At 35.9% G+C, this 23,397-nt stretch overlaps 1 protein-coding gene across 8 annotated transcripts; it reads left to right on the forward strand.

Annotated features, from left to right (window-relative positions):
- The first annotated feature begins 21 nt into the window (after positions 1–21).
- Positions 22–22,999, forward strand: LOC18444214 (pleiotropic drug resistance protein 3-like). 8 transcript variants are annotated; one of them, XR_016058887.1, is made up of 21 exons: positions 170–486; positions 1,225–1,301; positions 1,704–1,757; positions 2,134–2,224; positions 3,284–3,338; positions 3,430–3,585; positions 4,667–4,948; positions 10,413–10,726; positions 11,699–11,859; positions 12,094–12,197; positions 12,982–13,135; positions 13,929–14,027; positions 14,339–14,412; positions 14,520–14,852; positions 15,132–15,422; positions 15,964–16,047; positions 16,606–16,729; positions 16,819–17,046; positions 18,441–18,612; positions 18,735–18,989; positions 22,647–22,999. XR_016058887.1 is itself a non-coding variant. In XM_088871223.1 (21 exons), the coding sequence occupies exons 6-21, from the start codon at positions 3,472–3,474 to the stop codon at positions 22,911–22,913; spliced, it is 3,066 nt and encodes a 1,021-aa protein (XP_088727349.1). In that variant the 5' UTR covers positions 170–486; positions 1,225–1,301; positions 1,704–1,757; positions 2,134–2,224; positions 3,284–3,338; positions 3,430–3,471; the 3' UTR covers positions 22,914–22,999. The 8 variants fall into 8 exon arrangements, 6 of the variants coding, with proteins under 6 accessions (XP_088727348.1, XP_020529181.2, XP_088727347.1 ...); XM_088871223.1 differs by having other exon boundaries at positions 16,596–16,729; XR_016058886.1 differs by having other exon boundaries at positions 22–486; positions 3,284–3,585.
- The last annotated feature ends 398 nt before the right edge of the window (positions 23,000–23,397 follow it).

Consider the following 23,397-nt stretch of genomic DNA (forward strand, 5'->3'; position numbering starts at 1 on the left):
AATCATACATCTCGATGTCGAGATGGTCGAGATGATCAACCAAAAGGCTTTTCAACATTAAAACTACCTTTACCGTTTGAGGGGCATCCACAGTTCTACACTTCAAGATAGCATCCTTATATAAATTTTTCCCATTTATATAAGGCTGGAAATGGGTTGGCCAGGCCCCATTGGCCTATCTCTAAAAACTATGCCTTGGGCCCAAGGGCCAAGGAGGATTGTTTTCCTTGGGCCATGGCCGAGGCCATAACAGGACGGGGCCCGGTTCAGGACCTTCCTCTGTTTTATTGGGCATCTAAACCTCATTGATTCTTCTTCACTTTCAGGTGTCGGGTGAAATCACATACAATGGTTACAAATTAGAAGAATTTGTTCCCCAAAAGACATCAGCTTATATAAGTCAGTATGACCTCCACATTCCTGAGATGACTGTTAGAGAAACCCTTGATTTCTCAGCTTGTTGTCAAGGAGTTGGTAGTAGACCTGGTAAGCACTTTCGGTACAAAAAGGAAATCAGGATTTTGGTTTCACTTGAGGCAGATGATACATTATGCCATGCCCACTGGAATTTAGATGAGCAAAGATCATCTAGATCATCAATTCTTGTAGGCATGGATGATTAGAACCACATTCTTCACACCAGGGCTAAATTGATGGTCCGGATCAGTTGGATTCTGGTGGATGACAATTTGAATGAGTGAAAATTCAGCGAACCAAGCTCATTAGATCCTTGAATCAAATTAAGTGCCTGACTACATTTTGGCTCTATTTCTCTTATAGTTGTGATTTTATACAATGGCACTTCATATCTCATAGAAATAATTTTGGTGCCAAAAAGCTTGCAAATCAACCATCTCCGCCTCAAATGTTACGGATCTAAAGAGTGGATTTCAAGCATCGAAAATGGTCCATCTCGTAACACATTTTTCTAACCATCTATTTCACATATCTACTCCACATTATTTTCAAAGCTTCAAATACCACGAACGAAGGAGATGAATTTGGAAGCCATCTCAAAGTTTTCTAGCTCTAAAAATTATGTATTCTTGCCGGGTTTTGTGACGCAGAATTACCAAATTCAAAGCCTCGGACGCAAAAACCGTACACTGTCCCATAAAGAGTGATCCTAATACCTTCCCAAGGGCTTCTCCAAAGATTCATTTCATCATATTTAATCATCTTGTAATTTGTTTAATGCTGGTTTTTGCCTTATATGTGCTATAGGGTTAATGATGGAAGTCATTAAGAGGGAGAAGCAAGCTGGAATTGTGCCTGACTTGGACATAGACACCTTCATGAAGGTCACTATTTAAGAGTATTTTTAATATCTCAAATTTAGGGGACTTAGGATTTATGTAGCCGACTTTAATTAATTGAAAAAAAAACTATGATGACAATGATGATGATGAATGTCCTCGACCTATAGGCCAACCTAAAAAGGTTATTATGTATGTGGCCTGAAAAAATAGCTCTTAATATTGAAATTTTTGGATGGTTAGAAGTAAGAGCATAGAAACTTAAAATCCAAATTAGTTTTCTTGAAGATATCCATAGAATGCATCTGAAGTTAATTCCACAACCATATTTCAATTTTTTTTTCTTAATTCGGTATTTTATACAAGGGAGCAAATGTACAATGTCCTTCAATGAGAGCACCCCATCCCCACTCATATTTGCTATTGAGAATGTAATTTATTTGGCAGGCAATTTCCGCACAGGGAGTGGAAGGAAGCCTTCAAACAGACTACATCTTAAAGGTGGCCATTCTTTTGCTTTAAACTTTTTTTATTTTGTTTTTATTTTTTGGGAAGTCTAGCCCCTTTCAAGAAAAATTCTATGAAAGCACACTACAGATTTTTGTTCATTCGATCGGTTCTTATAGAAGTAAGGTCACGATGTGCTGCACTATTCATTTTAAGATGTGCTGCACTATTCATTTTAATTGGTGGTATAAATTTAACATCTCTTTCAAGTGATACATCTTTTAAGATAGTATTAAATCTATGCGGACCAAATGAAATAGATGGTGTATATTAGTGTGACCTTGCTTCTACATTTAAGGTCTCAATCTTATATAGACCTTTTCCTTTTCTATTAAATACATTATCCATTGATTGGTAAAATTTTATACAGATTCTTGGGCTCGACATATGCTCAGACACTATTGTGGGTGATGTTATGCGTAGAGGAATCTCAGGTGGAGAGAAGAAAAGATTAACAACAGGTATTGCTAGTATTTTATTTTTTCTATAACTAATTGTGCTTGTTTCCATTAAAAGGACAATTTTAAAGTGCCCAATCGGAAATTAGGTACTAATGTTGTCAAAGAAGCAGACATAGCAATGTAACATGGACACGTGTGTCGATGGTTTTTCATTTGGGACCGACTTATTAAGAACACAAGATCTCTCTGACACTTTGTAAACTTAGACATCCTTGAAATCTGGTTATAAAAGTACTTATCGTCTCATTCATATGAGTCTAACTAAGGTTAGCTAATTCTAAGATTGACATTTTGACACTTGTACACATGCGATACTGTATCTGTGTTCATGTAACATAGATGCCTGCATAGAATTGTAGATGCCTGCATAGAATTGTTCTGGTATTGAAATCATTGAAATGCAATGTTTATGAGGCAAAACAATGTGCAGGTCTTCTCTGGATTTAGCAAAGCAAAAACTTTCCTTAAAATCCTTTGAGCATGAACAATAAGCATAGTTTGGTAAAAAGCTAAGCAGTTCAAAATTTTAGACATGTTCCACCCCATTTCTCCCTCCATTTCAACTCATATATCTAAGGTAGGGGTGGAAATTGGGACCCATGGACGCAAGACCTGACGCCGGGTCTAGGTCCAATAGCCTAGCCTTGATTTGGGTCTGGGTCTAGGTAGTCCCACCGGTCCAGGTCCAGGTAATCCATGTCTTTATTTTTTGAGTTAAATGTACATTTTTTTTAAATGTAAAAAGTGGTTTCTGGTTGGGTCTGTGTATCATAGTATATTTTCAGATCCAGGTCAGGGTTTGACCAAACATGAACCTGATCCATCACCACCCTTAATCTTAGAAGAAATGTTATAGACAAGCAGTGCATTGGATATCTATATATGCAACTGCATTTTAACCCTCAACCAGGTATCATAAAAGTACAACCTAGATTTAAACAATCCTAAGTCACACTTATAACCAAAGTTAACTATGCTTATCATTCTCCATTAGACCTAAAGATGCTTCAACACAAAGGCCCTCCAAATGACACCTTTCCATGGCATTCTATGCTGCAGGGGAGATGATTGTGGGTCCGACGAAAACACTCTTCATGGACGAGATCTCGACCGGGTTAGACAGCTCCACCACCTTTCAGATCGTTCGATATCTTCAACAACTTGTGCACATCACTGATGCCACTATCTTGGTCTCTCTACTCCAGCCAGCTCCTGAAACTTTTGAACTTTTCGACGACATCATATTGATGGCAGAGGGGAAGATTGTCTACCACGGTCCTCGCGACTATGTGCTCGATTTCTTTGAAAGATGTGGATTCAGGTGCCCTGAAAGAAAGGGTGCTGCCGATTTCCTCCAAGAGGTTTGTATATATATTTGAAGCCATTGGTGGTGTACAAATTAAAGTGTAAAAGACACATTTCCCATCCAGTGATTACAATGACAAATAAACCCTCAACATCTAGCACCATGAATTCTCTCTAAGTTAAAAGAAAATGGCATTTAACGCCTTTTTGCATTATTTCATTGTCCAAATTATAATATTTATATTATTTATTTAATTGAATATCTCCATCATCCAAACCCTAGAAAGCTCTTATTTTTGTTTCTCTTCCTCACCTGTGAATCCCTCTCTCTTTTAGAACCTCCCTTGAACCTCCATAACTTCACAGTTAAGTTAAAAGAGCTTCATAAATTCTATTTATATGCTGGGTTAGGTGTCCATGGAATTTCATGGACCCGATGGCTTTCATCAAGCCTATGCCTTGTAAAACCTCATCCATCGTTTCCCAAACTTTCATACTTATCCAAGGTTTGGTAAATAGGAAAATTACAGGGAAATTTTGTACTCTCCACGGTGGCAACAGGTCGGGTCCGTGGACAAAAAAAAAAAATAATATGGGACCGGGACCTTAATTCATGTGCAAGTTCCGAATTAAAAATTAAAATATCTATGTATTTAACTATATTTAAATATATATTTCATATATTGGGACTCAAAAATATATTACCCATACTTGACAAGATTTGGACCTATACCCGCCAAGTCCAATTTTTGAATCTATACCTGGATAAGGTCTACCCTTCGCCCCCAGGTCCGGTCGGGTCCTCGTCCGGGTCCATTGCCACCCCTAGAACTACTCTCTCACAGTATCTACTCTACGTCCATATAATTAACGGTAGATATGATATGGCGTACGATTATCAAATAATCTTGGTGCCCTTTCACTTAATGGGACGATTTCTCTTAACCGCCAATTTTTGCGACTTTTTTCCCGAAATTTCGCCGTATGTTCTGAAGAAATGGATTTCATCTTCATTCTTGAAATTTTCGGGAATACTTATTAATGTCAGCCCTGGCATAAATTTCTCTGAAGTTTGAATATTCGCTGTAATTTTGAAATTTTCTCATATAAAACAAGTAATTTTTGTATCTGGTTCAGGTGATCTCGAAAAAGGATCAAGCTCAATACTGGTTCTTCAATGGTGAACCTTACCATTACGTTTCAGTTGATGAATTTCTCAAGAAGTTTCAGTCTTTTCATGTGGGTGAAAGCCTGGCTAAAGAGCTCTCGAACCCATTTGATAAAACTCAGAGCCATAAGGACGCTTTGTCTTTTAAAATGTTTTCTCTCTCTAAATGGGAGCTTCTTAAAGCTTGCATGGCGCGGGAGTTGCTTCTCACGAGGAGGAATTCTTTTATATATGTAGTCAAGACAACACAGGTATTCTCTCTCTCTCTTTCTTCAAGACAACACAGGTACCTCTCTCTCTCTCTCTCTCTCTCTCTTTCTTCAAGACAACACAGGTACCTCTCTCTCTCTCTCTCTCTCTCTCTCTGTGGATGTCTTTGTTGGATATTATATCAGGACAGTTTGCATGTTTGATTTTAATTCAAATTCCAGTTTTTGGAGGCAAATGTGACAGTTTTTAGAAATGTAGCTAGCAAGTCTCCATTTAAAACACGATTTAATCGGATCCGAGTTAAGAAGTCACATTTTTTCAATGGAATCAATAGAAATCCTTGTTCTATCTTTTCTAAGGAGAACTTTGAGAAAAACTTTTCCGGTATAATTTTATCTCCTTATTCATTTAATATTTTTGAATTTTCACTAGTGGGTTTAGGGAAAGCCAAATCACCATACTCATATTTTCTTGTTAAAGTTAAGGGTATTATGGTATATGGAAAATAGACTTTCTTGAGAAGCAAGAAAGTGATCTCCGGATGAGAGGGCCAAGGAAGACATAATATGCATCATTTTGAGAGTCACCCCTTTGGGGGTTATAGGAATAGATCTCCAAAGAGGGGGTCTCCAAGAGTGACACACATAGCTTTTTCGATAAAGGCAGTATTCCCATGAAGTTTTGGGTTGATTTAGTTTCCAAGAGAGTTTTTCTTTGATAGTGGCACTATTCCATGAAGTTTTGGGTTGATTTAGTTTCTACTTCTAGAGACAAGAGAGTTTTTGGCTGCTTTCGAAGTTATCTTTCCGGTAGTGGTATTGCGATGCGAAAGAAAATTTGATCGCCAGTGTTACTCTGTCGGGAGAGTGGGTTTAGAAGGGAGGGTCGGCGAAGGGTTTTTATCGATATTTAGAAAGGGGTATATCTCTTGTAACCCAAAATTGTAATATTTATTGTGATAGGAGATTTTTAGTTGCCGAGGCTCTGGATGTAGCCCTACGGGGGTGAACCACGTAAATCATGTATTGTTGTGGCGTGCTTTTTATTTTAGTTTTATTTCCTGCACTCGATTTATAGTTGTATTCATCTACGTCGCATTTAGCCAATCATGTACACGATGGATCCCGATATTTGAGATTGCTAGTTCCGCAAGAGAGGGATTCTCGAGAGCCCTAAAAGTACATTATAAATGGAGTACATTAAGAATCTTGATTTGACAAAGATTTCCATAAAAGTTTTTCTCCATTATGTTCCTTTAAAAAAATTGCAATATATGCTCCAAAAAATAATCCATCAAAACAACCGTATATCTCAAAATAATATTTAGAGTTAAAGGAAGAGGAACCCAATTAAAAATCTTTGTTTCCTCTAAACACGAAGCCTCACTATAAAGAGAGAGATTTAGTTACAACTAAAAATTTAGGCAGCTAGGAATTCAGGGCGAGTTTCAAATATTTTTATTTGTTTAAGGATTTGTTGTTTTCTTTCTACATACAGAAGTTTGATTAATTTCATCTTGTCAATTTTTTTCTTTATTCCATTAGTGTAGAGAACGTAACAATTTGGATGGACCATAGTTTACATTTTTTCATTTTTGTGTTTTAGTTAACTGCAATCTTATACTAAAGGTCAGTTTTGTTTTTTTCCGACGATAATCCCATACCTTGGGTTCCGTTTTGGTTGTTTTTTGATGTAGTCTAGTGTTTAGTATTGTTATTGTTATTGTTATATTGTATATGTTTTATGTCATGACAACTGAGCAAGCATTGTTGTTGTATATATTGAAAGTTTAGACAAAAATTTGTCAAGTATGGTTCTACTGATACTTGGTAAAGATATAAAAGTTATAGTTCGAAGGTTCTAATGTATCTTGACAATAACCACAACTCTTAATCTTAGATTGTGTTTTCTTAACATATCCAATCTTTTCACTCTATTTTTTTAGCCAAATGTGAAATATTCATGATTCTCTAATGTAACTAATTTTTGGTGATCCACCTTTTTTATCCGATTTTTTTCCTCCGACTTTTTGGAGTAAGACCGATTTATTATTGATGCTTTGGTTTTCTGGTATATTGTTATTCCCTGACTTGCTAACCATGGTTTGGAAGTAAACAATGAAAACTATCCGTAAGTTAGTCTTCTTAGTTATTTTGCTACTTATGCTAGTATACTTTGTTGTATTCTTATACATGTACTAAAATGGAGCAACATGTGAGTTTGGGGATTATTACTATGAAATGTTATGGAAAAACATGAAAAATAAGGCTCAGAATTTTTCATATATGTGTATAAAACCTATTTCCAGCTAAGTATTAGTTACTAGTTCACTTAGAAGAATCGTGCACATTTACTGATATTGTCTTGGGTAATGTTATGTAGATTTGGAATTTGAAGTTGGGTTGTTCTTTCCTAATTTTTGTTTGATTTTTTGAGAGTTGAGAAACAAACTTAGTTACCTAATGTTCAAAACAATCGGTTGCATAAATTTTAGGATGGTATTTATGTAATGCATTTTTCATTTTTTTGGCATGTGAAGAGTAGTAATTTTTTTTTTTTTGGAACGAAAATTGTAAAGAATGACACGAAATGGTAATTTTGTACAATGACAAGTTATCTAAATATGATATGAACGATTGGGCTGATCTTGGTAATACACAATTGAGGATCTATATGAAGTTATATAAATTATGAAAATTTTTTGGGTGATTTGTAGAACCAGTTAGTATAGAAGCCTTTGATGCTTTAACTAGTGCACAAAAAGATATCATATAAGTAGAGAAAAAAGTGCATTATTATGCACCCAACCATGTATGCAGCAGAGATTTTGCGGAGGCAAAGGCTGCAGAACAGGCATGGGAAATTTTGCTACATGTCTTTTACGAGAAAAGATGGTAAAAGATTGATAAAGTTGTAACTTTAGCATAGACAGAAGTGAGTCTATAGATGAATGTGAAAATTTTTGGAGACTGTATGATCTGAGTGATAGAGATTGACAACCATGTTACATTGAATTGTACATAAATGATAATGGAAAAGTTGTCAAGGAGAATGGTCCACTATGCTGTGGTGGCATTTGCAGAGTTGAAGCTCCTATTCATCTTAGCTGCGGATGAAAATAGTGGGTCTTTACAACTACTTGAGCGAGAATTAAGCCAAAAGTCTAAGATCGTGCTAGGACAAATGTTTTGGTGTCATGTTCTTTAAAAGATGTTAATAAAGGGTAATTAAGCAAATGAAATGGGTCTCCAAGAGGAAGTGGCTCATTTCAAAGAGGATGAGAATGGCTTGGAGGCCGAATCAAATGCTATAAAGCAACACCTTCAGAGCATTTAGATAAGGAGGACTGGCACTTAGACGAGGTACATTTCAGTATTATATGACAAATCAAAGATATAATGCCCTTTCTCCAGGAGATTAGGTTATTTTATTGTTTAAAGTTAAAAATAAGGTTATCCTCGTACACTTATCTTCTTGTGTCGTGTATCCACTGTCGACAGCTCTGAAATGGCCCCAACATAGTGACCATGCATATCATGTGAAATACATGCGTTACGGTACATATTGACATCATCTATATCATGCTGCCTTTTAGGGACATGTAGTACCCATAAATATTAACATAAAAGAATTGTTTTTGCATTCCCCCCCCCCCCGGGTCGCGCACAACTCTATCCTGAGACCTAAGTAAAGTGACGTCCCCACTGCCACCACCTAGGTTAAAGTCTATGATGATTGGAAGTTTTAACATATGTACTATTATTATTGGCACAACATAAAAAGGACAAAACAATGTTGAATTGCACCCAGCATGATTTGAACCCGCAACTTCCCACTAAAGTGAGGTCCACTCCACCATTGCCACAATCTATGTGTGATGTGATGCATAACATTGAGAGTTTTTACATATATAAATGCATTATTAGGACAATGTAAATCATTAATAAATGGCATTCCACCGGAATCCACTCATTGGTTATGTGCAAGGGATTTTTTGTTCCACCTTGTGTTGAGCCTGCATTACTACCATGGAAATATGATAGAGATGTTCTTAACTTGGAAAATGTATGTTTTCTATGAACAGACTTTAAGCAATGATAAACTGTGTGGATGTGTCGGGAAGTACTGGGTTTTTTTATCAGCCATACTAGATACTCTCAACATGTACTAGACATGACATGCTTGTTGATATCCATGTAACACTGATTAAAAGAAATAATATGATGAAAATAAGAATAAAAAAATCAAGGGCTACCACAAAGGCTAGAAACATTTATTGTTTTAGATATAACTTGTAGCAATCATATTGGTAAGAATGGATATTTTTCTTGAATGAATCAATCTAGTCCAGGGAAGTTTGGAGACAAATTCAAACTTCAAGAATTTAGTTGTAGCCAACATAGGATTTTAATATTTACATAAGAATAATGTTGAAATGATTTCATATGCATGTTATGTACGTATTTACACTATAATTGGATTTATTTTGTTTAGTGTTGCAATGTTTGGAGGAGGAATACAATGCTTATTTAATGTTTTCATGCAGTTTGCATCATTTGGAACTTGTACTCTACTTATTTGAGCCAATTGTTTTAGAGGTGCAATGTAATCTGAATTTGACATGACATGACATGACAGATTGGAGTTGGAATTTTGGATGAAATGCTTCTTTAAGTAGCTGTAGGGATAAATAAGTTGTCAATACTCAAGACTACTTTATTTGCAATGGCATGAAATACAATCTAAGTAAAAGTGATGCTTATCCAACGTTGAAGAAAAGATTGGTTGGGCAACATTGTTTACCATATAAGATATATCTTTGAAGGTAAATTTGAATTGTGAAGTTGGGAGGCAAATGAGGCTGTTGGTAGGGTGCTAGTAAAACTATCTTGTAGCTATGATAGTTATGTATTCTACTTTTTTCTATATTATCTTTATGTATTACGGAAGAACATTGTGTAATTTTTGGGAGGGAACTAACAATAATCAACAGTAACAATGCAAATCTTTATTATTTGATCTATTAGTTGTAGATGTAGCAGGTAGCCATCAGAAAAAAATGTTCAGCAGCTTTTTCTTTTCATGAATGACTCAGTTTTATTAAATCTGTGAAAAATACATGAATTGTTGCTGTCAAAATTACATTGTTGTATCCATGTCAATTAAAAATTTTGGTTAGTTGATAACTGCATGCTCCACTTGTGATATTGTAAGATGTGAGTGTCTGTCCTTGGCCAATAAGTCAGCCAGATCAATTAGTTTGGCTTTGTGATTACCTACCACATGTGTTTTCTGTTATATGTGGGAAGTTGCATAGTTGCATACATAACCTGTCTCCACCAAGATTTATACTTTTGTAAGCTGCAAGTAAAGCAAACCGTCTCCCTCTCCTCTCTCTTACTCAACTTCAAATAATATTCGGAAAAAACAAGTGGCACGTTTTTCATCCCAAGTTCATATGGTTCGTATGCTTTGTTCACTAACACAACCCTTTCCCTGATGCAGCTTGTAATCATTGCATTTATCACCATGACTGTGTTTCTCCGCACAAGACTGAAGGTTGATGTGGTTCATGCCAATTACTACCTGGGTGCTTTGTTTTTCTCTCTCATCATTATGACAGTTGATGGCTTCCCAGAGCTGGCCATGACAGTCTCCCGACTGCCAATGTTCTACAAACAGAGAGATTTCTATTTCTACCCAGCATGGGCTTATGCTCTTCCAGGCTTCATTCTTAAACTTCCTCACTCTCTCATTGTCTCAATCATATGGACATGCATCACTTACTTTGTTATCGGTTATAGCCCTGAACCGGGAAGGTTAGAACTTAATCTCACTCTAAATGAGCTCCCATATCAGTCTAGTCAGTGAACTGGTCTCAGAGTTTGGATGTTTTAATATCTAACTTAGATTTCTAAACTATCAAAGACAGCAAGAATCACCATCCCCCTCCTCTCTCTCTCTCTCTCTCTCTCTCTCTCTCTCTCTTATATGTACATATATATATATATATATATATATAGGAAAACACTACAAAACTCCTATAGGTGAATTTCTACAGTACTTCACCTACAGCTTTATCACCGTTCAAAATTTATCACACGGTCACATATGTCTGATAGTGTTTGAATTTTAATATTTTTTTTACAAATCATAATGATCTGAAATTTTGTAGGTCTGTGCGCCTTAGTGAGATGCCCATGAATAAAATATAAAAAAAATAATTTGAATGATAAAAATTATGTAAAATACCCTTATAAAGTTTCAGAGGTAATTTTGTCATTTTATTTTGTCTACTGTTTTTTTAATATTTTATTTTCGTGCGACTTGGTCTTGTACACACGTCCCAACTTTTAGATAAATCTGATTAGTACAATAATTATAAAAATTCAAATACTACCGGACAACTATGATTGTGTGATGAACTTTGGACGGTGATGAGGTATAGGTGAAGTACTGTAGAACTTCACCTATAGGTGTTTTGTACATGCTTCCATATATATATATATATATATATATATATATATATATGCTCATTCCTTCCCTCCGTCCCTGCATATCAGCTTCAACCACAATGAGCTAATCAGTCATGGATATTAACTATTTTGACTGGGATTACTAAATAACTAACAACCAGTTGGAGCTCTCTCTTTCTCTCTCTCTCTCTCTCTTGCTCGATCTAGTTCTCCTTGATATGCTTCGTAGTTATGTAACATCATTTTTACATAAAATTTCACTATTTCCACTCTATTTCCAATTATTTGTATGCTCTACTTCTTCATGGTTTTCAGGTTCTTTTGTCAGCTCCTTCTTCTATTTGCAATGCATCAAACATCAACTGCTGCATTCCGTTTTATCGCTTCAATCTTTCAAACTGTGGTGGGCGCCACTGCTGGAGGCGCTTTTTTTTTGTTGATGGGCCTCTTATTTGGAGGGTTCATTCTTGCCCCACGTAAGTCTTTTTGGTCTCTTTGTATCAGTTCCACTACCAAAATGTTTATATGAAAGCGAGAATCATTCACACAATCAAGATAAAGTGGATAATTGTTCTCTTGATTTGTTTATATTTCATAGTCGAATTTGACCAATTGCAAAATATTCATGTAAATACAAGAATTATGTTTGTGTGTGTGTGTGTGTGAGAGAGAGAGAGAGAGAGAGGCTAAAACTGCTTTCTTTTTTTCAGCATCTATGCCTGGATGGTTGAAGTGGGGATTTTGGCTTTCTCCATTGACATATGGGGAGGTTGGCATTTCAAACAATGAATTCCTAGCCCCAAGATGGGATAAGGTAAACATTGGGAAAAATTTAAGTTCGTAAGAATTATACTTGTACTGTTTCTCACGAATAAATATGAAAATAAAGATGCATTTTATTATTTGTATTTTCATTTACATGATTAGTACTCCAATTCTTTTCTCTTAGCTACTTCCACAATAGACCTTACCTTATCATTTTCTAAGAAGTTTATCTTAGATATTGGCTTGTTTCTGGATGTGTTTCTCACTTTTGCCTTTCAGATTGGTGTGGAGATTAAACCTCATTTTATTTTGAAAAGAACTCAAATTACAAATTTTAAATATTTCGTAGTTAATTCTTTTAAAAATGGATATCAAGTTTTAGCTATATTGACTAGCATTCTTCAAACATGGTAAAAATTTATTTTACTTTTATGATATGGTTGTTGTTCCTACCCCCACCCCAACCCAAGAAAAGTCAGATTTGGAAGTGGAGTGCTTTTGTTATTAAGTTGGCTCAAACCACTGAGGCCTTTTGGTAATGCTTTTGAAACTATTAATCATCAAGTAAATGGTTTTACTATAGGGTTTAGGGTTTTAGGGTTTTAGAGTTTTAGGGTTTAGGGTTTAGGTTTTAGGTTTTAGGGTTTAGGGGTTTAGGTTTTAGGGTTTAGGGTTTAGGGGTTTAGGGTTTAGGGTTTAGGGTTTAGGGTGGATTTTGTTAAAATCGTTATTTAAAATTTTAAATATTGTGTACGTAAGTTCTATTACATTAAAAGTAGTTTGACATAGTAAACTTCAAGATAATTTTAGTTGCTCATAATTTTGTATTGCAGATATCATCTGCGAATATGAGCTTGGGGCAACAAACACTAAAGAACCGGGGACTTCTCTTTGATGGCTCCTTGTATTGGGTATCTGTTGGGGCCTTATTTGGCATCACTATACTTTGCAATATCGGCTTCACACTTGCTGTAACTTACTTAAAGGGTAAGTATGGAATTATTGTCTTCAATTTAGTCAATTTATTATGTTCGTAATAAAAAGCATTAGTTTATTTGCACATTCATTAATGAAAATCGCAATCTTGTTCTCACTGGAAATATCAATGCTTATTTGAATAATCTCTTCCTGTTGTTTGGGTTTGGGTTATTTTCAGATATGGGAATTAGTGCAGTTGCTGGGCAATATCTGTTAGGGCAATACGTGCTTTGTTTAACTTTGTTTGTTCATTATCTTTATGGTTGTTAGACACATCCCATTTTTTTATTTTTTATTTTTTTCAGCACCTTACGAAATTTTTATATGTTTCAAGTACAGGAATATTAGTGATTTTAAAAAAGAAAATGAATTTCCTTTATATTATTTGGCTGACAAAGCCACAGATAGCCCGTTAAGAATTTCCTCACCAAATTAAACCTGCAGTCCACAATTTTTTGACTCTCAATCTCTGATATGTTGAAAATTTTGGAGGTTATTGATGAAAAGAAAAGCCAAACACTTAAAATTGTGGAGATTAAAGCAAAGAAACAAGGCAAATTGACTTGCATATTTAAGCAAAGCCCTAATGAATCTGACATTTACAATAGAAATGCGACAAGTAATAACCAATTCAAGAAAGTACGAACCATGCAGATAACAACCTAGTAGCTTTTCATTCCCACAACTAATACAATTGAAACGATTTTATTGAGAAACCCATATTGTTTCAAGATTTTGCTTTTAAAAGCCAACAATGCTTTCCCCTAAGTTTTTAAATTAATGGAAATTATTGCAATTGCAGCTCCTAGTAGTTCCCGGGCAATTATTTCACGTGAGAAGTTCCCTCAAATTCAAGAACAAGAAAGTAATGAGAGTCTTACTCCTGATCAGAGTAGGGCTGGTGAGTTATTTTATCCATTTCTTATGAGGCAGTGTTAGTTGAAACGGAAAAGTACCATGGAGCCACTGTTTCAAAATGTTGGAATATTTTTATTAAAGTTGCTACTTTGTTGGTTCCAAGAGCATCATACTATGAAATGGAGAGATATGAACTTTTGCTAATATTTATAGGTGCCATTTTAACATGGGTTTTGAAGCCGGTGGCATCATGATAGTCTTCCTTTATAAACAAGCATATAAAATTATATTGAAGACCTTGTTTTGAGCCCGTGAAAAATGAGAACTTTTAAGCTGACTTTGCTCTTTGAACAGGAAGGATAGTTGTACCTTTTGAGCCCCTAACAATGGCATTTCAAGATGTTCAATACTTTGTTGACATGCCTCCAGTAATTACCTCATTGAAACCACACATCCTTTGCCTTTTTTCATTATTTAATCTGGAGGATATGTTATCTGTCAACAGTGATAATGATTTAAGTTTTCTCCATTGTAGGCTTTGATTGAGCAAGGTGTAAATAAAAAAAGACTGCAGCTTCTCCAAGATGTTACTGGTGCTTTTAGACCTGGGATTCTTACAGCTTTGATGGGTGTTAGTGGTGCTGGCAAGACAACACTCTTGGATGTTCTTTCTGGAAGAAAAACTGGTGGTACCATTGAAGGAGTCATAACTATAGGGGGATTTCCTAAGGTCCAAGAAACATTTGCTAGGATATCTGGTTATTGTGAGCAAACTGACATTCATTCCCCACAAATTACAGTTGAAGAATCAGTGGTTTATTCAGCTTGGTTACGTTTAGCTCTTCAAATTGATCAAAAGACTAAAGTTGTGAGTTGATACATTCCACAGTTCAAACTTTCAAAGTTATATGAATCTTAGGTGGTACCTAAGGTCACTTCTAGCACTGGATGCAGTATTCAACACAAGAATTATATATAATTGATATTCTTTCAATTATTTCTCCTTTTCAATGCAAAGGGTAATATTTGCCCATTTGCATGGTTTGAGCTATATGTACCAATCAATGAATTTTCATGATACCATCATGAACTTTTCATTTCCTTAGAATTGTCTTATAATATCTGTGATGAATCCTCTTTTACCTAGGAATTTGTGAAGGAAGTGCTTGAGACCATCGAACTTGAAGGGATTAAAGACTCATTAGTTGGACTTCCTTCTGTAAATGGCTTATCTACTGAGCAGCGGAAGCGACTAACTATAGCAGTGGAACTTGTTGCCAATCCATCTATAATATTTATGGATGAACCCACCTCGGGTCTAGATGCAAGAGCAGCTGCAATTGTCATGCGTGCAGTGAAAAATATCGTGGAGACTGGAAGAACTGTGGTTTGCACAATCCACCAGCCAAGCATTGATATTTTTGAATCGTTTGATGAGGTAAGTATTCAATGTACCTTTTTGTTAGAATGGTGCATGACCAGTAGTTTTATAGATATCTTAGGACTAATGATTTTTCGATAAAGATAGAAGATGTCACAGATTTTAGAAAGTTTGATTTACCTCTGTTGGTATGTTAAATAGCTTAGCCGACAACAATAGTTGGTATGAGGCTCAGATGATGATGATATATGTTAAAGAGCTCTAACTTTGCATGAGATAATCATTTGACTTTGATTAATAGATTAAAGGGCATGGTTTCTTTGCATGTGAATGGTCACTTACAAATGTGCTGTGGACTATAGCTGTAGTATTATGTTCCCCCCTTCCCCTCCTTTTAAGTCTAAATCTAAAAGAACAACCTTTGTTTGGCATAATGTTAGTATCTGCATGCAGACAAATCATTTCACAATATTATAACAAGTACCATGAAATATAGGAATCTTAAATTTTTAAACAACCAGCAACACATTTATGAGTGCAATTAGATTTGATATTTATATAACGCTATGTCATTCAATGTTTCTTTTTTTGCTCACAGTTAATTTTGATGAAAAAGGGGGGCCAGATAATCTACTCAGGACCCTTGGGCCAGCATTCAAGTCGAGTAATCAAATATTTTGAGGTGAGTATGTTAATTGAAGAAAGACTTCATTGTTCTTCTATTTGGATAGAAAATGCGGAAGACTCTTATGTTAGTAGGCAGCAATCTTCCTAGATACTAACCTCTGATGTGGAGCAAAAGAAGGGAAGTCCATGTTTCCCCAACCACCCCCCTCATTCCCCCCCTGAGGACCACAAACATTCCTTCCTTCTTCTCCTGTTTTTCCTTGAGCAAAGCTCTTGTTGGGAAGGAAGAGCCCATGAAGCAGGGAAGCAGGCTCAGCCAATTTTCCCTATGAGTGTAGCTCGAAGGGGGGAAGGGAGGCTTGCCTGCCTGCAGTTGCATAGTGGAAAATTTGGAGCCAAAATTGTGGTTCTAAATAGGAGGAATTCAAGGCTTTCCCTCCGTACGAGTCCTGAGAGCTCAAGCTCGAGAAGTCTCCGAAGGAGGAAAGACAGCTGACCATGCAAAAATTATTCAATGACATCTATTTTTTCCCATTACTAATTTCATTGCTGCCATGAATTTCAAGATTGGTATGTCATGGTATTTTAATAACTTTTAAGCAGAGTTTTTTAGGTTTGCCCAAGATTAGAGACAATTACAACCCAGCAACATGGATGCTGGAAGTTACTTCAACATCTATGGAGAAGCAGCTTGGCATAGATTTTGCTGACTTGTATAAAGAGTCATCTCTTTACCTGTGAGTGCTCCTAATTTATTAAAAGGTTTCATGGAAAAATAGTCATTACTCGTACATTGCTATGTGAAAGATTAATTTGTCATATGTAGGGAGAACATGGAGTTGGTCAAACAATTAAGTACACCTCAACCAGGTTCAAAAGACTTGTATTTTGAGACGAGTTTTCCTCAAAATGGATGGGTACAATTTACAACATGTCTATGGAAGCAATCTTTATCATATTGGAGAAGTCCAGCATACAACCTTGTTCGTCTCTTTTTTGTACTTGCCGCATCAGTTTTTCTAGGGGCACTTTTCTGGCAACATGGGAAAAAAATGTGAGTTATTTGCTTTTGGCAGATGTTTATCTCTAGATCTTTTGAATTCAGGTTTTATATATAAGCATGTCCACTTTCTAATGAACTCTAAATATCAGAAGTCATCAACTTTCAGTCGTAATTATTACTCCATTTGGTAGTTTCATGAGTGATTACTGGGGTGCTGGCCTATTCTTTTTCTCTTTTTTCTTTCTTGTTTGTGTTTTTGAATATCTCAACATGGGAACTTTTGCCAAACTAAAGCGGTCACTCAAATACTAGGACTATGCAAACCCCTGCTTCAGTGTGACAGATTCATACCTGCTCTACGTGGGCCGAGTGAGACCTACTTAATAATGCACTGTTTGCCAAGCATTCAATTCTTCCTCAATTCTCAAGATATCAATGGCAGATCAAGATGACTTAATATTGATACAAGTATTGACAGTTCTAAACACTAACAATAAACACATTTTGTCTGGAAATTGCATCTTAGAGTTAAATCTATTGTCATAAGAGAGAGAGAGATGATAAAAGGAGGGCAGATTTCTGTCCCCTTCTAGAGAGATAGGAAAAAGTGGGGTGGCTTTCTGCCTCCTTTAGAGAGGGAGAGGAACGAAAAAAGGGGGCAGATTTCTTCCCCCTTTCAGAGAGGGAGAGATGAGAAAAGGGGGCGGAATCTATTAGGTAGAGAGAGAGAGAGAGAGAGAAATCAAATAACGGTGGCGGTGCCACCCTTTTTTCTATAAACAGTACCTGGGCAAGTATTGTAGTGACTCATCCAGTATGTAGAACTCGGCCAAGTTTGCTGGAGTTCTACAGTACTCAGGCAAGTTCTTTGGTACTTACGCAAGTACTGTACACTTTCCCATGTACTTGAGTGGGTAGATGGGAACTCGCCTTGGCTCATAACTTGGCTGAGTTTTTAAATGCTGAAAAAAGTTATGAAGAACCTTAAGGAGGTCCAAAGCAGGTTATGTATTGAAATACTAGGGTTTCAACCTCAATGTCTATCATACGACGGCGTAGGCGTGAACTCTTCTTTCATAAATAGGATTTCCTACACTTTTTTTTCCTTAACGTGCCTCATTCAAATTTGGTTCACTCAAGGGGTTTTACCGAAGTCTTGCAATCTTCTGTGCGGATAGGATCATTTTTGGATATCTCATTGACTTTGAGTTTCTAGCTGCCTAGGAGATGGGACAGCATTTCTTTCTCATGGCCAACTTTCCCTAGTCATTTAGAGGATTCACAATCTACTGCCTCCCCTTTAAATCGCTGATGACCTAGTTTGGAAGTTACTGTATATGACATTTGAACCTTCTTGGCATGTATATTGTGGGTGGTGATATGATTTTTGGAATTCACTTAACAGGTATTCAATTATCAAGTTGAAATTCTGTTTTACTATGCAGAAATGAGGCGCAAGACTTGTTCAACATACTTGGATCGATGTATGTTGCAGCTTTCTTTCTGGGTATACAAAATAGTTCAGCCATCATACCTTTTGTGGCAACTGAACGTGCTGTTTTTTATCGTGAAAAATTTGCTGGAATGTACTCTTCTATGGCCTACTCTTTTGCCCAGGTTCAGAGTGCTTTTCTATTTTTTAAAATTTTTTTATTATGAATGTTATGTTGATTTGTTTTATTGTTAACAGTTGGTTCCATGAGCCCTCTATATCTTGATTTCCTTTTATGTTTGCACAGGTGGTTATTGAGCTTCCTTATACATTTATCCTAGCAGTTGTTTACACTGTTATAACATATCCAGCAATGGGGTATCATTGGTCTGCATATAAGTTCCTGTGGTATCTCTTCACCATGTTCTGCAATTTGCTTTACTTCTGTTGCTTGGGTATGTTGATGGTGTCAGTGACCCCAAATGCTCAAGTTGCATCTATATTGGTCGCCGCTGGCTACACCCTTCAAAACCTGTTCTCAGGATTCATAGTACCTAGACCAGTAAGTGATTTCTTTCAACTCTCATCTAGTTTTTATGTTTCTTGTATCTTAGTGCTTGCACTCCAGTTGTTTCACTGTTTGGGTAGTTTTTCTTGGTTTCAATTAGGGACAAACTTCAAGGTTCAAACCCATGAGCACTCTTAGGACAAGTTGTGGCATTTGCTGAATAAAAGACTCAGGAGTCATTTGTTGGTTTCATATATGGATGTTATATCAAAGTAAATGGTCATTCAAATATTCTAGATGGATAGCACTCAATATATGGCTTGAACATGGATCATTGGTTTATATATTGAAGGGAGAATAAATTGGTGTGATATTTAAATATCTCACCGGAATTGTTTTACCCTGTAAATTTCCTAAATCTCTCCCTTTCGTTGTTTTCTTGAAAACTCTCATCCCTAAAGTATCTTCAACTTGAAATTCTCTTGATTTGTCATACAAGTACAATGATTGAAGTCATTCAAAAAAGAATCGCTTCTCCTTCTCCCTTTAGAGATCCTTTGCAATTCTCCTTCTCCCTTTGGAGATCCTTTTTATGTTTAACCAAATCTTCATATAAAAAATAGCCAACTATGGAGAAAAAATAGGAGTGAACAGAAAAAGAAAAGTTAAAAAAAATTCAGAAATGGCCGTTATATGGCAATAGTGCCTACCAAAATGGAATTATAAATATAGAAATGTCTGTAATGATACCCATGTTATCCATAAAGAAAAATAAAAAAATAAAGTTCGATAGAAAATTAAACAGCAAAACGATAATATTGCATGAACTTAAAATCAAATCAAAATCAAAATTTTAATTTTATGTAGATGTTTCAAAAATTATTTCTTATCTAATCTCTATGTAGGAGCATCATGCAATGCGTGTGTTGTTAACTGGTTTAGAAGCCTAAGTTGATATTCAGGCCCTCATTTTACTCACTATCCTTCTAAAAATATTTTTTCTGGATTTTAACTTCGAAGTGGTGTTAACCTAAGGTAACTACACGCGGTTACCCTACAATATTCATATATCTAGCTGAGCCTCGACCATGGGTATGGTTATATGGTTTTCACTTTTACTAAAGTGAAGCATAAATAACAGCTTCACCTTGTTAGACAAAAACAGTACATTAAAATGTAGAGAAATTATCGCTAATATACCTTAATTTTAACAAAATTGGAAAAAAACCCCAAACTTCCCAAAACCTTGTCCACACCCTTTTTCCTAATTTACATGATTTTTTGGACGAAAATGCCCTTTATGGTGGTCTTTTTACCGTAATGAACATAGTACCGTAATGAGCATTACGGTATTCTTAGTACGGTAATGTTCTTAAACTTCTTTACGATCATAAAAAGACCATAATGGTCCAAAGTCTGTTGGAATTTCAGTGGACTTTGGACCATTACGGTCTTTTTATAACCGTAATGGTCTTAAAGAGCATTACGGTACTCTTACATTACGGTACTCTTAGTACCGTAATGCTCCATTAAGATCATTAGGTTATAAAAAGACTGTAATGGTCTAAAGTCTACTGGAATTCAAGTGGACTTTGGACCATTAGGGTCTTTTTATGACCATAAAGAAGTTTAAGAGTATTACGGTACTAAGACTACCGTAATGAGAGAACCCCAGTAAATTTCCGGCTAACTGCGGAAATTTGGCCGGATTTTGCTGATTATAGGGTTTTTTGGTCGGATTTTGAAGGGACCTTAATCGGATTTATTTGAGGTCTGGTTCGTTTGTGCCGGAATTTGGAGACATTTGGTTGGAATTTGAAGCGGTTTTTGCTGAAAAAGGGTTTTTTTTTTTTTGTTGGATTTGAGGTGGAAATGGGATTCATTTCATTCGCAGGGAGAGTTTTTGTTCTCTTTGATTTTTATACTTGCTTCTTGGCAAAGGTTCAATGAATTCGGTGATGATGGTGGACCTGCAGTAAAGCTATTAGAACCCAAATATGCGTTCTTAAAAAATCATGTGACATCTTCCCTTGGGTTTCAAGGGCCAGAAATTGAGATTAAGCATTTGGTTGCAGCAGAAATTTCTTTGAAGGGAATTGTTGATCGCTCTGTTGAAGGGAATTGGTGATCGCTCTGTTGAATGTGTGTACCCAGAGTTGCCGCAATGGGAGGAGGAACAGAAAGTGTCGTGCAAAAGACTCGAAAGAGTCATTCGCTCTCTTGCAGCTAAATCCCCCAAATCTCAACACAAGCATTACGGTACTAAGGGTATTGTAATGCTCATTACGATACTCTTAGTACCGTAATGGTCTTAAACTTTTTTACGGTCATAAAAAGACCGTAATGGTCCAAAGTCCACTGGAATTCCAGTGGACTTTGGACCATTACGGTCTTTTTATGACCGTAATGATCTTAAGGAGCATTACGGTACTAAGAGTACTGTAATGAGTATTACGATACTGAAAGTACCGTAATTTTATCTTGCCATTACGGTAGAAAGACTACCGTAAAGGGCATTTTCGTCCAAAAAATCACGAAAATTGGAAAAAAAGGTGTGGGCGAGGTTTTGGGAAGTTTGGGGTTTTTTTTTCAATTTTGCTAAATTTATGGTATATTAGCGATAATTTCCCTAAAATATAACTGTAATTATGATATAACAAGCCAAGCTCTTCATATAGACCCAGTAAGCATCAAACTAATATATTAAATACTATAAACTTTATTCTGTTTTTATCTCTCTTGAAAAATGAGTTATTGTGATACCCATTTCTTGTTTAGGAAAAATATTTTGAAAGTATGCTTTCTAAGTATAAAATTTAGCCTTCTATAAATTAAATATATTAAATGGCACAAAATAATCCTGTATTTTCTAGAGATCTTGTTCTCTTGTGTTATCGTAATTTAAAAACTTAAGACAAAGATTAGTTTCTTATTGGCTAAAAAATAAGAAATTATTTTACATCTTAGTATATGTTGAAAATATGATTGCTATAGTATAATGAGCATGCGTGGTAGTAAATCTTTTTATCAAAAAGCAATGGTAGGACTATATTTCGGAATTGCCAAAATCATGCAGTAATGTTTGTACTGTCAGATTGGTATTTTATAGGACGTTCAATAGACTATGGTTATCCGAAACTAAGCCATCACAAAATGGTGAAAACAATGGTTCCAATCACGAGGGAGCTTGGTTATGATTAAGGGCTGGGATCCTTGACTATGTGGCTAATACCCTTAAGTTCAAAATTACAATTACCAAATCCTAATCCAACCCTAAGAATTGAATACCCGGATACTAGGTCTATGGGGTTAGGCCTCATGGATTGGAGTTTAGATTTAATGCCTCTATCAGAGCACGAGGCCAAATTGGGTTCAGCCTCTTGGCTTATGATTTGCGGCTTATGAACTGCATCTCAGTGTTCTTGGGTTCATATACCAGCTTACTGAGGCAAATGAGTAAAATTACCATTTACAAAGACCAGAAACCAAAAAAACCACATTCAATGTTGTAGACATTTTCTTATTCCATTGTGTTCTAGCATTCATAGTGATAAAAGTATATTCTTGTAAACGAGGTATTTCATATGATGGCACGTTTTATCATGTGGCTCTGTCATGCTCATAGTGATAACGCGAATACTGATCAAGGATATTTATGTTGTGATATCAACTGATATGTTATGACTGATGTAGTAATGTGTTTTTATGCAGCAAATTCCCAAGTGGTGGGTCTGGTGTAATTGGATATGTCCTACTGCATGGACCTTAAATGGCTTTCTAACTTCACAATATGGAGAAACAGACAAGGTGATTGACGTGTTTGGAGAGAAAAAGTCTGTTCGCGCTTTCTTAGAAGATTATTACGGATTTCGGCATGACTTTATGGGAGTTGTAGCTTTAGTCCTAGTTCTGTACCCTCTCATCTTTGCCCTTCTGTTTTCTTATTGTATATCTAAACTTAATTTTCAAAGGAGATAAATCCTCATTGCCCCCTTGTTGGCTCATTGTGTATTCAAAACAAATTTCCACAAGAATGAAATGTTTAAGCTTTTTTTCCATCAAAAGGAGTGAAAGTTAAAGAAGTTAAGCTTTATGGACTCGGCAGGGCACTTCAATGCCCTTCTTCCACGGTTTAGAGTACTAACGTACTTTCAAGAGCTCAGACTTTACGTCTACACCCTCGAGAAAAAGACCTGCTTGGGAGGATTATCTCAACCTGAAATTTTGTTTCTACTTTCGAATCACCATATCGAGTATTTTCAAAGAAGAAAAGGAAAGTTGGACCTTTAAGTTCCATAACAATTTAGGTCTTATTGTCTGTGCATGTTATTTTTTTCAGGCACATACATAATGGATTCGAGAAAAAGGTCCTGAAAATAATCCAACGAAAGGTTTTACCCGAGAGAATGAATACTCTTTTGGCATAATTAATGGGGTGTTCTAATTTCTAAGCACAAAGGGT

Source organism: Amborella trichopoda, chromosome 7, assembly GCF_054954075.1.
Source record: "Amborella trichopoda isolate Santa Cruz 75 chromosome 7, AtrichopodaSantaCruz75HAP2 v2.0, whole genome shotgun sequence".
NCBI lineage: Eukaryota > Viridiplantae > Streptophyta > Magnoliopsida > Amborellales > Amborellaceae > Amborella > Amborella trichopoda.

Coding starts and splice junctions, on each gene's coding strand:
- LOC18444214 (XM_020673522.2), top strand. CDS start 426: ATGACTGTTAGAGAAACCCTTGATTTCTCAGCTTGTTGTCAAGGAGTT. Junction 10,727..11,698: donor TATAGCCCTGAACCGGGAAG/GTTAGAACTTAA, acceptor CATGGTTTTCAG/GTTCTTTTGTCAGCTCCTTC. Junction 14,028..14,338: donor TCCTGATCAGAGTAGGGCTG/GTGAGTTATTTT, acceptor CTCTTTGAACAG/GAAGGATAGTTGTACCTTTT.